This window comes from Ylistrum balloti, unplaced genomic scaffold (assembly GCF_031769215.1).
Source record: "Ylistrum balloti isolate Yb309-2 unplaced genomic scaffold, AGI_CSIRO_Ybal_v1 Utg369814, whole genome shotgun sequence".
In the NCBI taxonomy this organism is placed as follows: Eukaryota; Metazoa; Mollusca; class Bivalvia; order Pectinida; family Pectinidae; genus Ylistrum; species Ylistrum balloti.
In genome coordinates this window covers 325,678-340,817 of record NW_026781985.1, presented here as the reverse complement: position 1 = coordinate 340,817, position 15,140 = coordinate 325,678, and the positions used below count along the sequence as shown (strand labels likewise).

Below are 15,140 nucleotides of genomic sequence, written 5' to 3'. Positions count from 1 at the left end.
ATCTGGTATCACTTAAATATCATGTAATCAATACCACTGTAGTTTGTGTAATCTTTGTATATACCCTAAAATATCAGTGTTTGTAGTTTGTGTAATCTTTGTATATACCCTAAAATATCAGTGTTTGTAGTTTGTGTAATCTTTGTATATACCCTAAAATATCAGTGTTTGTAGTTTGTGTAATCTTTGTATATACCCTAAAATATCAGTGTTTGTAGTTTGTGTAATCTTTGTATATACCCTAAAATATCAGTGTTTGTAGTTTGTGTAATCTTTGTATATACCCTAAAATATCAGTGTTTGTAGTTTGTGTAATCTTTGTATATACCCTAAAATATCAGTGTTTGTAGTTTGTGTAATCTTTGTATATACCCTAAAATATCAGTGTTTGTAGTTTGTGTAATCTTTGTATATACCCTAAAATATCAGTGTTTGTAGTTTGTGTAATCTTTGTATATACCCTAAAATATCAGTGTTTGTAGTTTGTGTAATCTTTGTATATACCCTAAAATATCAGTGTTTGTAGTTTGTGTAATCTTTGTATATACCCTAAAATATCAGTGTTTGTAGTTTGTGTAATCTTTGTATATACCCTAAAATATCAGTGTTTGTAGTTTGTGTAATCTTTGTATATACCCTAAAATATCAGTGTTTCATAGGTTTAGGCACTGTTGTTATGGATATTTACATAGTTCTATATATTTGTTATGGTTGATGTCTACAGGTATGACAAAGGTGTGAAAAGTGGTGACCTCACAATGACCTATGTGTCCATGTATCAAGATGTCTTGGCTGCAACTGACCATGTTCATCAGAAAGGGGTGAGTATCTAATGCAGACCAGGCTGGAGATTTTTTTGGCTTCACATAATTAACAGATAAGCTGAGTAATTGAGAATGGTTTGATCAAAGATATGAAAGAAGTAACCCAAAGTAACTTCTAGAAGCGTTAATACCAATTATTTTGTGGCCATATCAGTGTAAGGGAGATAACTTCTGTTTAATGGCCATGCAAGTGTAAGGGAGACAACTGCTGTTTATTTGCCATACCAGTGTAAGGGAGACAACCTCTGTTTATTTGCCACACTTGTGTAAAGGAGACGAACCTTTGTTGCCTCATAAAAGACTTTTAATACCAAAACAGATGATTAGTTCTGTTTTTAGTCCAGATTGCTAAACTATGTCCCTGGTTGGTCTTTCTTCCTTCCTTGTTTCCTTCCTACTTCCTTACTTACCTACTCTAATTAATTGATTAATTAATTAATTAAACAATACTTGCTTATTTTTGGAACTGATCAGGGAAAAAAAATTGGCATACAGACGGTCATCTTTGATTTTAGCAATGAAGTGTGTTTGTCTGTTGCTGAGACTTATACAGGACTATAGTTTAGTGTCCATCCATTGTCCAATTGCATTCTTGTCCGACCCATACCTTCTTCACAAATAATTATGGAAACTTCAAACTTGGTAATTGTGAAAGCAAAAAAGTAACAGCTGAAACATCAAGAGATACAGGCAGCATTGGCCTCTAGCAGTTTTTATTGTATATCTCATTTTTCTGAATTTGTCTTTAAAAAAATGACAACATTCTCCTACAATTGAAATTATTGTCAATTTTTCAGGGTCCATTAAAAAGTGAGACAGTCAAAGATTTGGAGCGTTACGTTATTAAAGACGACCGCCTGCCTGTTTTACTGGACAGGTAACGTTATATTTATACGATTTTATTACTTCTTTTGTTCTCCTTTTGATGTTTTTAAAATTTTATCATGTTTTTTCCTTACTTCATTATTTTTTAATCAAAATCTTGATTTATAAGAGACTATATCAGTTTGATATAACAGAGGAGCTAGATTTCATTACATACTTTATAGTTGTTCAACTTCACTGGGCTAATATTTTGCTGTTGTCCCAGTCGGGACCATCCTCAATACTTCAGGGGTTATAATCATTTTAGCTCTCTGCTCCCCAGGATACATACAGATTTTTTTTATTTTTACTAGAATGAGAGCTCACGGATCTAAGGTTTTCCTCGCTACCAACAGTGACTTTGTGTATACTAACGTAAGTACACAGAATGTACACTGGTATATCTCAGATATCATAATGCTTATATCCAGAAGTTATCAGTGTGTGTCTGTGTGATCTCTCAGGCACTGTAAAGTCCAGCTCACGCAGATTTTGCGTTTTCCACCCAGCCGTCAAAGTGTCCATGCCAGTCCACATTATGTCTGTGACAACCCAATGAGTCACATGTATGGATATGAGGACCTAATGGATCATGTCACCTGGTTACGATACCTAGTGGTCGGCAAAAGATTATCTTACAACGAGGATGTCCACGTAATGCAGTGATATGTCATGGACTGCGGTATACTGTGGACAGTTGTCCACACAATGGGCAGCTGATTGGACAGAGCTGTTTTCTCCATCACAGACGGGTGCAAAACACAAAATCAGCATGAGCTTTAGCATATATCACACATAACTTTATCTGTAGGCAGTATTGAGAAACGTGCCTTCATTAGAACATTGATTTGAATCTGTCAGTACATCTAGTTCTTACTTTCAATAATGTGTTGAATAAAATAACTTGATTATTCAACCTGTCAGATTAGATGTGTATCAATGACTGACTTTATCAGAACAAGATAATTGATAAAATTAGAAAGAAAACGCTATCATGTTTGTAAATAAATATATATGTGAGAAACTTAGAATGGAATAGTATCAGTTCTTCATGTATAATTTTTAGGTCATCTGGACCCGAAGGGTCCGATGACCTATAGTCATCATGCTTCGTCCGTCGTCGTCCGCCGTGCGCCGTCCGTAAACTTTTCATTCAAACGACTTCTTCTCAAATACTAGAAGGTCTAGGGGGCTAATACTTGGCACAGAGGATACTGGCATGGAGCTCTACCAAGTTTGTTCAAATGAATGACCTTGACCCACTTTAAAGGTCACAGGGGTCAAATATGTTAAAATCTTTAAACAACTTCTTCTCATTAACCAAAAGGCTCAGAGTGTAGATATTGGGCCTGTGACATGCTGGGATGAAGGACTACCAAGTTTGTTCAAATGAATGACCTTGAACCACTTTAAAGGTCACAGGGGTCAAATATGTTAAAATCTTTAAACAACTTCTTCTCATTAACCAAAAGGCTCAGAGTGTAGATATTGGGCCTGAGACATGCTGGGATGAAGGACTACCAAGTTTGTTCAAATGAATGACCTTGAACCACTTTAAAGGTCACAGGGGTCAAATATGTTAAAATCTTTAAACAACTTCTTCTCAATAACAAAAAGGCTCAGATTGCTGATATTGTGCCTGTGGCATGCTGGGATGAAGGGCTATCAAGTTTGTTTAAATGAATGACCTTGAACAACTTTCAAGGTCACAGGGGTCAAATATGTCAAAATCTTTAAATAACTTCTTCTCAAATACTAGAAGGCCTAGGGGGCTAATACTTGGCCCATAGCATGCTGGCATGGAGCCCTACAAAGTTTGTTCAAATGAATGACCTTGGCCCACTTTCAAGGTCACAGGGGTCAAATATGTTAAAATATACAAAGGACTTCATCTCAATAAGCAAAAGTCTATCAGTACACAGCTGGGTATAAGAAAGTCATGGGGTTAATCATACACAGCTGGGGTATAATCAGTTTGGTCAGTACACAGCTGGGGTATAATCAGTTTGGTCATACCTGGGTATAATCAGTCAGGTCAGTACACAGCTGGGGTATAATCAGTTTGGTCAGTACACAGCTGGGGTATAATCAGTTTGGTCAGTACACAGCTGGGTATAATCAGTTTGGTCAGTACTCAGTTTGGTCAGTATACAGCTGGGGTATAACCAGTTTGGTCAGTACACAGCTGGGTATAATCAGTTTGGTCAGTACACAGCTGGGGTATAATCAGTTTGGTCAGTACACAGCTGGGGTATAATCAGTTTGGTCAGTACACAGCTGGGTATAACCAGTTTGGTCATTACACAGCTGGGGTATAATCATTTTGGTCAGTACACAGCTGGGGTATAATTAGTTTGGTCAGTACACAGCTGGGGTATAATCAGTTTGGTCAGTACACAGCTGGGTATAACCAGTTTGGTCATTACACAGCTGGGGTATAATCATTTTGGTCAATACACAGCTGGGTTATAATCATTTTGGTCAGTACTCAGTTTGGTCAGTATACAGCTGGGGTATAACCAGTTTGGTCAGTACACAGCTGGGTATAATCAGTTTGGTCAGTACACAGCTGGGGTATAATCATTTTGGTCAGTACACAGCTGGGTATAACCAGTTTGGTCATTACCCAGCTGGGGTATAATCAGTTTGGTCAGTACACAGCTGGGGTATAATTAGTTTGGTCAGTACACAGCTGGGGTATAATCAGTTTGGTCAGTACACAGCTGGGTATACACAGCTGGTATAGTACACAGCTGGGGTATAACAGTTTGGTCAGTACACAGCTAGGGTATAATCAGTTTGGTCAGTACACAGCTGGGTATAATCAGTTTGGTCAGTACACAGCTGGGGTATAATCAGTTTGGGCAGTACTCAGTTTGGTCAGTACACAGCTGGGGTATAATCAGTTTGGTCAGTACACAGCTGGGTATAACCAGTTTGGTCATTACCCAGCTGGGGTATAATCAGTTTGGTCAGTACACAGCTGGGTATAATCAGTTTGGTCAGTACTCAGTTTGGTCAGTATACAGCTGGGGTATAACCAGTTTGGTCAGTACACAGCTGGGTATAATCAGTGTGGTCAGTAAACAGCTGGGGTATAATCAGTTTGGTCAGTACACAGCTGGGTATAATCAGTTTGGTCAGCTGGGTATACTCAGTTTGGTCAGTATACAGCTGGGGTATAACCAGTTTGGTCAGTACACAGCTGGGTATAATCAGTTTGGTCAGTACACAGCTGGGGTATAATCATTTTGGTCAGTACACAGCTGGGTATAATCATTTTGGTGAGTACACAGCTGAGTATAATCAGTTTGGTCAGTACACAGCTAGGGTATAATCAGTTTGGTCAGTACACAGCTGGGTATAATCAGTTTGGTCAGTACACAGCTGGGGTATAATCAGTTTGGGCAGTACTCAGTTTGGTATAATCAGTTTGGTCAGTACACAGCTCATTTTGGTCAGTACACAGCTGGGTATAATCAGTTTGGTCAGTATACAGCTGGGTATAATCAGTTTGGTCAGTACTCAGTTTGGTCAGTACACAGCTGGGTATAATCATTTTGGTGAGTACACAGCTGAGTATAATCAGTTTGGTCAGTTTGGTCAGTACACAGCTAGGGTATAATCAGTTTGGTCAGTACACAGCTGGGTATAATCAGTTTGGTCAGTACACAGCTGGGGTATAATCAGTTTGGGCAGTACTCAGTTTGGTCAGTACACAGCTGGGGTATAATCAGTTTGGTCAGTACACAGCTGGGTATAATCAGCTGGGCTGTATAATCAGTTTGGTCAGTTTGGGGTATAATCAGTTTGGTCAGTACACAGCTGGGTATAATCAGTTTGGTCAGTACACAGCTGGGGTATAATCATTTTGGTCAGTACACAGCTGGGTATAATCAGTTTGGTCAGTACACAGCTGGGTATAATCAGTTTGGTCAGTACACAGCTGGGGTATAATCAGTTTGGGCAGTACTCAGTTTGGTCAGTACACAGCTGGGGTATAATCAGTTTGGTCAGTACACAGCTGGGTGGGTATAATCAGTTTGGTCAGTACACAGCTGGGTATAATCAGTTTGGTCAGTACACAGCTGGGTATAATCAGTTTGGTCAGTACACAGCTGGGTATAATCAGTTTGGTATAATCATTTTGGTCAGTACACAGCTGGGTATAATCATTTTGGTGAGTACACAGCTGAGTATAATCAGTTTGGTCAGTACACAGCTGGGGTATAATCAGTTTGGGCAGTACTCAGTTTGGTCAGTACACAGCTGGGGTATAATTAGTTTGGTCAGTACACAGCTGGGGTATAATCAGTTTGGTCAGTACACAGCTGGGTATAACCAGTTTGGTCATTACCCAGCTGGGGTATAATCAGTTTGGTCAGTACACAGCTGGGGTATAATTAGTTTGGTCAGTACACAGCTGGGGTATAATCAGGTCAGTACACAGCTGGGTATAATCATTTTGGTGAGTACACAGCTAGGGTATAATCAGTTTGGTCAGTACACAGCTGGATATAATCAGTTTGGTCAGTACACAGCTGGGGTATAATCAGTTTGGGCAGTACTCAGTTTGGTCAGTACACAGCTGGGGTATAATCAGTTTGGTCAGTACACAGCTGGGTTATAATCAGTTTGGTCAGTACACAGCTGGGGTATAATCAGTTTGGTCAGTACACAGCTGGGTATAATCAGTTTGGTCAGTACACAGCTGGGTATAATCAGTTTGGTCAGTACACAGCTGGGGTATAATCAGTTTGGTCAGTACACAGCTGGGTATAATCAGTTTGGTCAGTACACAGCTGGGGTATAATCAGTTTGGTCAGTACACAGCTGGGTATAATCAGTTTGGTCAGTACACAGCTGGGTATAATCAGTTTGGTCAGTACACAGCTGGGTATAATCAGTTTGGTCAGTACACAGCTGGGTATAATCAGTTTGGTCAGTACAGTTTGGTCAGTACACAGCTGGGTATAATCAGTTTGGTCAGTACACAGCTGGGTATAATCAGTTTGGTCAGTACACAGCTGGGTATAATCAGTTTGGTCAGTACACAGCTGGGGTATAATCAGTTTGGTCAGTACACAGCTGGGTATAATCAGTTTGGTCAGTACACAGCTGGGGTATAATCAGTTTGGTCAGTACACAGCTGGGTATAACCAGTTTGGTCATTACACAGCTGGGGTATAATCAGTTTGGTCAGTACACAGCTGGGGTATAATCATTTTGGTCAGTACACAGCTGGGTATAATCATTTTGGTGAGTACACAGCTGAGTGTAATCAGTTTGGTCAGTACACAGCTAGGGTATAATCAGTTTGGTCAGTACACAGCTGGGTATAATCAGTTTGGTTAGTACACAGCTGGGGTATAATCAGTTTGGTCAGTACACAGCTGGGTATAATCAGTTTGGTCAGTACACAGCTGGGTATAATCAGTTTGGTCAGTACATAGCTGGGGTATAATCATTTTGGTCAGTACACAGCTGGGTATAATCAGTTTGGTCAGTACACAGCTGGGGTATAATCATTTTGGTCAGTACACAGCTGGGTATGTCATGAATGATGTCAGATTGTTCCTAAAATGATATGGTATAATCATGGTTTTCTGGTACGTATTAGTGTACAGCTGGGATTTACAGTATAATCAGTTTGGTAATTATCATTTCATTTGACTTAAATAAAGGTTGTCATCTTTTGTTTACTGAAATATACGATACACATTATATCTGTCAACGGTTGGCACTATGGTTACAAAGCATTGAGGATTAGGCAGTTTGAGAAATTTAGTTTTTTCATCCTTTATCCCAATGGAATGCTTTTCATTCTAACGAACTGTGACTAAAGTAGGGTTTGTGTTTGACAGGAGACAGGAGCTTTGAAGATTGGTTCACACACAGGTCCAATACAGTCTGGCCAGATATACTCAGGAGGTAAGACGACCTTTTCTAATATTCAACCTTCTTTAAGTTATTGTCCTTTTCTTGTGCTCATCTTCAAGGTCAAGCACAGGACCATAGAGAGTAGATCAGTCCTATTTGTCCTCAAGGTCAATCAGAGGACCATAGAGAGGAGATCAGGCCCCTTTTGTCCCCAAGGTCAATTACAGGACCATAGAGAGTAGATCAGTCCTCTTTGTCCTCAAGGTCAATAGAGAGTAGATCAGGCCCCTATTGTCCTAAAGGTCAATCTCAGCACCATAGAGAGTAGATCAGGCCCCTTTTGTCCTCAAGCTCAATCACAGGACCATAGAGAGTAGATCAGGCCCCTTTTGTCCTCAAGCTCAATCACAGGACCATAGAAAGTATATCAGTCTTATTTTTCTCCAAGGTTAATCAGAGGACCATAGAAAGTAGATTACCCCCTCTGTCCACAAAGTCAATCACAGGACCATAGAGAGTAGATCAGTCCTCTTTGTCCTCAAGGTCAATCTCAGGACCATAGAGAGTAGATAAACCTCCTCTGTCCTCATCCTCAAATCTAACAACTGGAACCAAGAAGGAAAAATGCTTTTGAGGATGCCATAGTTACTCTGAATAAACATTTAGGTACGAAGGAGCCATTCTTTCCTACCTGCTATTGATGTTTCCATACTTACCAACCTATACAAGATATGAGATTTTTAACATATATTCATTTTCTTCTTGTAGGATCTGTGGATGTGTTCTCTGAAATGATGGGTGTGTATGAAAAAGATGTCTTGTATGTCGGTGATCATATCTTTGGTGATATCCTCAAATCAAAGAAGGACAGGGGCTGGAGGACATTTCTTGTTGTCCCTGAGCTTTCCCATGAACTCTCGGTGTGGACAGACAAACGCAATCTCTTCTCCAAACTTGAGGATCTGGAAAGCATGATCGGGAATCTCTTCAAGTAAGGATCAAACTGTGTGTGGTTCTAAAATTTATAATTTGTATTTTGTTCATGGTTATTTCATGGTTGCAAGATTAATTTCACATTGTTATTTGAAAAAATTGGTCAAAAAATTATATGCAGGGAGTGATTGCATTCTTGTATAACAGAAATTTTCCAGTTTCTGAAATATTTTAGGGAGTTCAAAAGGACTGGAATACAATTTTAAAAAACTATGAATAAAAATGAAAGTTACATATGTGTATGATTTCAGGAACCTGGACAGTAGCTGTGATGTTAAACCTAACTTGAAGGATATTCAACACACCATCAGGGTAGGTAATCTAAAAGATTGAATTAATCCTTCTTACATAACAAGGAGTTATTTCCCTTACAAATTCGACATGCACACAAATCTAAGTGACATAAATGGTAAATATATGTGACCTATATGTCTGTAACATAAGTGTGACATATATGTATAAGGTAAATGCATATATGTAAAATATCAGTATAGAGGGACTATATGTTACAGATTTACGGATATCCTTATACCTGTAAGGAAACAACATATATTTATAAGACAGGTATATGTGACATTTACATACATTTAAAATTGCATTCTTTCTGTGTTCTTTCCAATATACGCTCTGATAATTCTAAGTCAAGAAATATGTGGACTAACAATATTTTTGAAAACTATTTCCATCACAAAGTGACCAAACATTTTTTTTTTTTCAAATCATAAAACAAACAGGTGATATGAAATATATTAATATAGATATCAAAATACTACAATTCACAAGAACTACCTGTTTGTAACAGTCTCTTCAGAAAAAGGGGAAAGGTGAAAAAATATGCGGTACAATTCATATGTTTTTGATGAAAATATTTTATACCAATATCAATTTCAAACCGTAGTTCTGCCTACCAGTTTTAACCGTAATGAACATTTTGTGTGATTTGAAACTTCATTGATCCTCAGATGTTTTCTTCTCTTCAAGGGGATCTGAAACTTAATATTAGGACTTATTGTTATATAGGTCTACATGTATACAGTATATGTCACAAATATATATATATATATATATATATATATATATATGTGCTGTAGACATTTACTTATACATATATATGAAAACATATACCTATATGTCCCAGGCATCTATCTATAATAAGTCACAGGGTCATTTGCATCTCATTTACATTTACTCATTTATGTAGCTTATACAGTATATTTACAACAGATTTCATTTGTTTGTCTTATAGAATGTATCCCATGAGATGGACATGACATATGGCATGCTGGGAAGTCTGTTTCGGAGTGGTGAGTTCAAAGTCTAAAAAAAATGGTTACTCTGGTAACCATGGACACTCTGGTAACCATGGACACTCTGGTAACCATAGACACTCTAGTAACCATGGACACACTGGGTAACCATAGACACTCTAGTAACCATGGACATTCTGGTAACCATGGACACTCTGGTAACCATGGATATTCTGGTAACCATGGACACACTGGGAAATAATTGGCGCTCCAGTAACCATAACATTATTGTAACCATGGACACTGATAACAATAGGTATTGATAACCATGGCCCTTCTGGTGACCAATGACACTCTAGTAACAATGGATATACTGTAACTATTTATACTTGGTATCCTTGGTAACCGTAGACACTATGATTACCATGGATTCCATTCTGGTGACCATGGACACTTTTTAGCCTTGGATTTATGAGTAAACATGTATGCTTGAATGACCACAGATACACTGGTAACATTAGACACTGGTATCAATGGATACACTGGTAACATTTGACACTGGTATCAATGGATACACTGGTAACATTTGACACTCTGGTAACAATGGATTCACTGGTAACATTAAACACTGGTAACAATGGATACACTGGTAACATTTGACACTGGTAACAATGGATACACTGGTAACATTTGACACTGGTAACAATTGATACACTGATAACATTAGACACTCTGGTAACAATGGATACACTGGTAACATTTGACACTGGTAACAATGGATACACTGGTAACATTTGACACTGGTAACAATTGATACACTGATAACATTAGACACTCTGGTAACAATGGATACACTGGTAACATTAGACACTGGTAACAATGGATTCACTGGTAACATTATACACTGGTAACAATGGATACACTGATAACATTAGACACAGGTAACAATGGATACACTGGTAACATTTGAAACTGGTAACAATGGATACACTGGTAACATTTGACACTGGTAACAATTGATACAATGATAACATTAGACACTCTGGTAACAATGGATACACTGGTAACATTTGAAACTGGTAACAATGGATACACTGGTAACACTGGTAACAATGGATGCACTGATAACATTAGACACTCTGGTAACAATGGATGCACTGATAACATTAGGCACTCTGGTAACAATGGATACACTGGTAACAATGGATGCACTGATAACATTAGGCACTCTGGTAACAATGGATGCACTGATAACATTAGGCACTCTGGTAACAATGGATGCACTGATAACATTAGGCACTCTGGTAACAATGGATACACTGGTAACATTAGGCTATCAATGGATACACTGGTAACATTTGACACTGGTAACAATGGATACACTGGTAACATTAGACACTGGTAACAATGGATACACTGGTAACATTTGAAACTGGTAACAATGGATACACTGGTAACATTTGACACTGGTAACAATTGATACACTGATAACATTAGACACTCTGGTAACAATGGATACACTGATAACATTAGACACTGGTAACAACGGATACACTGATAACAATAGGTATTGATAACCATGGCCCTTCTGGTGACCAATGACACTCTAGTAACAATGGATATACTGTAACTATTTATACTTGGTATCCTTGGTAACCGTAGACACTATGATTACCATGGATTCCATTCTGGTGACCATGGACACTTTTTAGCCTTGGATTTATGAGTAAACATGTATGCTTGAATGACCACAGATACACTGGTAACATTAGACACTGGTATCAATGGATACACTGGTAACATTTGACACTGGTAACAATGGATACACTGATAACATTAGACACTCTGGTAACAATGGATTCACTGGTAACATTAGACACTCTGGTAACAATGGATTCACTGGTAACATTAAACACTCTGGTAACAATGGATTCACTGGTAACATTAGACACTGGTAACAATGGATACACTGATAACATAAGACACTCTGGTAACAATGGATTCACTGGTAACATTAGACACTCTGGTAACAATGGATTCACTGAACATTAACACTTAGACAATGGAACAATGGATTCACTGTTAACATTAGACACTGGTAACAATGGATTCACTGGTAACATTATACACTGGTAACAATGGATACACTGATAACATTAGACACTCTGGTAACAATGGATTCACTGATAACATTAGACACTCTGGTAACAATGGATTCACTGTTAACATTAGACACTCTGGTAACAATGGATTCACTGTTAACATTAGACACTCTGGTAACAATGGATTCACTGGTAACATTAAACACTGGTAACAATGGATTCACTGGTAACATTATACACTGGTAACAATGGATACACTGGTATCATTGGACACTGGTAACAATAGATACACTGGTAACATTAGACACTGGTATCAATGGATACACTGGTAACATTTGACACTGGTAACAATTGATACACTGATAACATTAGACACTCTGGTAACAATGGATACACTGGTAACATTATACACTGGTAACAATGGATACACTGATAACATTAGACACTCTGGTAACAATGGATACACTGGTAACATTAGGCACTCTGGTAACAATGGATACACTGGTAACATTGGACACTGGTAACAATAGATACACTGGTAACAATGGATACACTGGTAACATTAGACACTGGTAACAATGGATTCACTGGTAACATTATACACTGGTAACAATGGATTCACTGGTAACATTAGACACTGGTAACAATTGATACACTGGTAACATTAGACACTGGTAACAATGGATACACTGATAACATTAGACACTGGTAACAATGGATACACTGATAACATTAGACACTGGTAACAATGGATACACTGATAACATTAGACACTGGTAACAATGGATACACTGATAACATTAGACACTCTGGTAACAATGGATTCACTGTTAACATTAGACACTGGTAACAATGGATTCACTGGTAACATTAGACTGGTAACATTATGGTAACAATGGATAACACTGATACACTGATAACATAACAATGGATGGTAACATTTGACACTGGTAACATTTGACACTGGTAACAATTGATACACTGGTAACATTAGACTCTGGTAACAATGGATACACTGGTAACATTAGACACTGGTAACATTAGACACTCTGGTAACAATGGATACACTGATAACATTAGACACTGGTAACAATGGACACTGGTAACAATGGATACACTGGTAACAATGGATGCACTGATAACATTAGACACTGGTAACAATGGATGCACTGATAACATTAGACACTGGTAACAATGGATGCACTGATAACATTAGACACTCTGGTAACAATGGATACACTGATAACATTAGACACTGGTAACAATGGATACACTGATAACATTTGACACTGGTAACAATGGTGGCCCTTCTGGTGACCAATGACACACTGGGATAACATTATGAGTAAACATGTATGCTTGAATGACACTGGTAACAATGGATACACTGGTAACATTAGACACTGGTAACAATGGTAACAATGGATGGATACACTGGTAACATTAGACTCTGGTAACAATGGATACACTGGTAACATTAGACACTGGTAACATTGGACACTGGTAACAACGGATACACTGATAACATTAGACACTGGTAACAATGGATTCACTGGTAACAATGGATACACTGGTAACAATGGATACACTGGTAACAATGGATACACTGGTAACAATGGTACTGGACACTGGTAACAATGGATACACTGATAACATTAGACACTGGTAACAATGGATTCACTGGTAACATTAGACACTGGTAACAATGGATACACTGGTAACATTTGACACTGGTAACAATTGATACACTGGTAACATTAGACTCTGGTAACAATGGATACACTGGTAACATTTGACACTGGTAACAATTGATACACTGATAACATTAGACACTCTGGTAACAATGGATACACTGGTAACATTTGACACTGGTAACAATGGACACTGGTAACAATAGATACACTGATAACATTAGACACTGGTAACAATGGATGCACTGATAACATTAGACACAGGTAACAATGGATGCACTGGTAACAATGGATGCACTGATAACATTAGACACTGGTAACAATGGATACACTGGTAACATTAGACACTGGTAACATTATACACTGGTAACAATGGATACACTGGTAACATTAGACACTGGTAACAATGGATTCACTGGTAACATTATACACTGGTAACAATGGATACACTGATAACATTAGACACTCTGGTAACAATGGATTCACTGTTAACATTAGACACTGGTAACAATGGATACACTGATAACATTAGACACACTGGTAACAATGGATACACTGGTAACATTAGGCACTCTGGTAACAATGGATACACTGGTAACATTTGACACTCTGGTAACAATGGATACACTGATAACATTAGACACTCTGTGTTTCTGTCAATGCTAATCAGAGTATTGAGATTCAGGTTACCATGGACACTCCGATAAGCATGGACATTCTGGTAACCATGGACACTCTGATGTTGTATTTTAGTCACTTCATTTAAACAAATGAAAATTAGTATTAATATATAAATACTTATTATTTAATAATTTCTTCACCTTTTTGTCTGCGACTGAGTTTCTGACACGTTTCTCAAAACTATGGGATGAATATTAACGATTTACTTGATTGTCCATGTATGAGAGGCATTGTGCAAGGGCTTTTCAGTTTTTCAGTTGGTCCTCTTACTGGTCAACCAATGCCTATTTGGTCAAGATTTTGCCAAAATTTAGATGTTATCCGATTTCCATGAAAGTTGTGTTCAATTCATATAAATTGTTTTGTTCTATAACAATTGCAACTTTAATATCTCGATACCCACCTAGTGTGGTAGAATGATTTATCTCTTAAAGAGAAAGGATTTAATAGAATGAAAAATAATTACTTACAAACTACAAAATGTTTTAAACTAATGATATGGTTTATATATTAATTGTCATTCTATGCTTTGATTTGCTATATTCTGTTTCAGGTTCGCGACAGACTTTCTTCGCCAGCCAGGTGATGAGATATGCTGACCTATATGCAGCTACTTTCCTTAACCTGTTACACTACCCATTTTCGTATGCTTTTCGAGCCCCTCCAATGTTGGTAAGCCTCTGATACTTTAACATGACTGTACGTTTTCCATGATTTCCATGGAAAAAACATGTGTCCATGGACATTTCATGGATGATGGCCATGGATAATTTGTCCGAATTATCCATGAATGTCCATGGACAACGTCCATGAAATTTCCAGGCATTTATTGTCCATGGAATTTACACACGTCCATGA

At 37.9% G+C, this 15,140-nt stretch overlaps 1 protein-coding gene across 1 annotated transcript in view; it reads left to right on the top strand.

Moving 5' to 3' along the window:
* LOC132544921 (cytosolic purine 5'-nucleotidase-like) overlaps nucleotides 1-15,140 on the top strand; it is a 126,755-nt gene that overhangs the window by 110,123 nt on the left and 1,492 nt on the right. Inside the window, exons 8-15 of the mRNA XM_060208581.1 lie at nucleotides 725-821; nucleotides 1,622-1,701; nucleotides 2,003-2,063; nucleotides 7,553-7,619; nucleotides 8,337-8,559; nucleotides 8,813-8,873; nucleotides 9,808-9,865; nucleotides 14,836-14,954. Coding sequence (XP_060064564.1) covers nucleotides 725-821; nucleotides 1,622-1,701; nucleotides 2,003-2,063; nucleotides 7,553-7,619; nucleotides 8,337-8,559; nucleotides 8,813-8,873; nucleotides 9,808-9,865; nucleotides 14,836-14,954 — 766 coding nt within the window. The remainder of the gene's footprint in view (nucleotides 1-724; nucleotides 822-1,621; nucleotides 1,702-2,002; nucleotides 2,064-7,552; nucleotides 7,620-8,336; nucleotides 8,560-8,812; nucleotides 8,874-9,807; nucleotides 9,866-14,835; nucleotides 14,955-15,140) is intronic.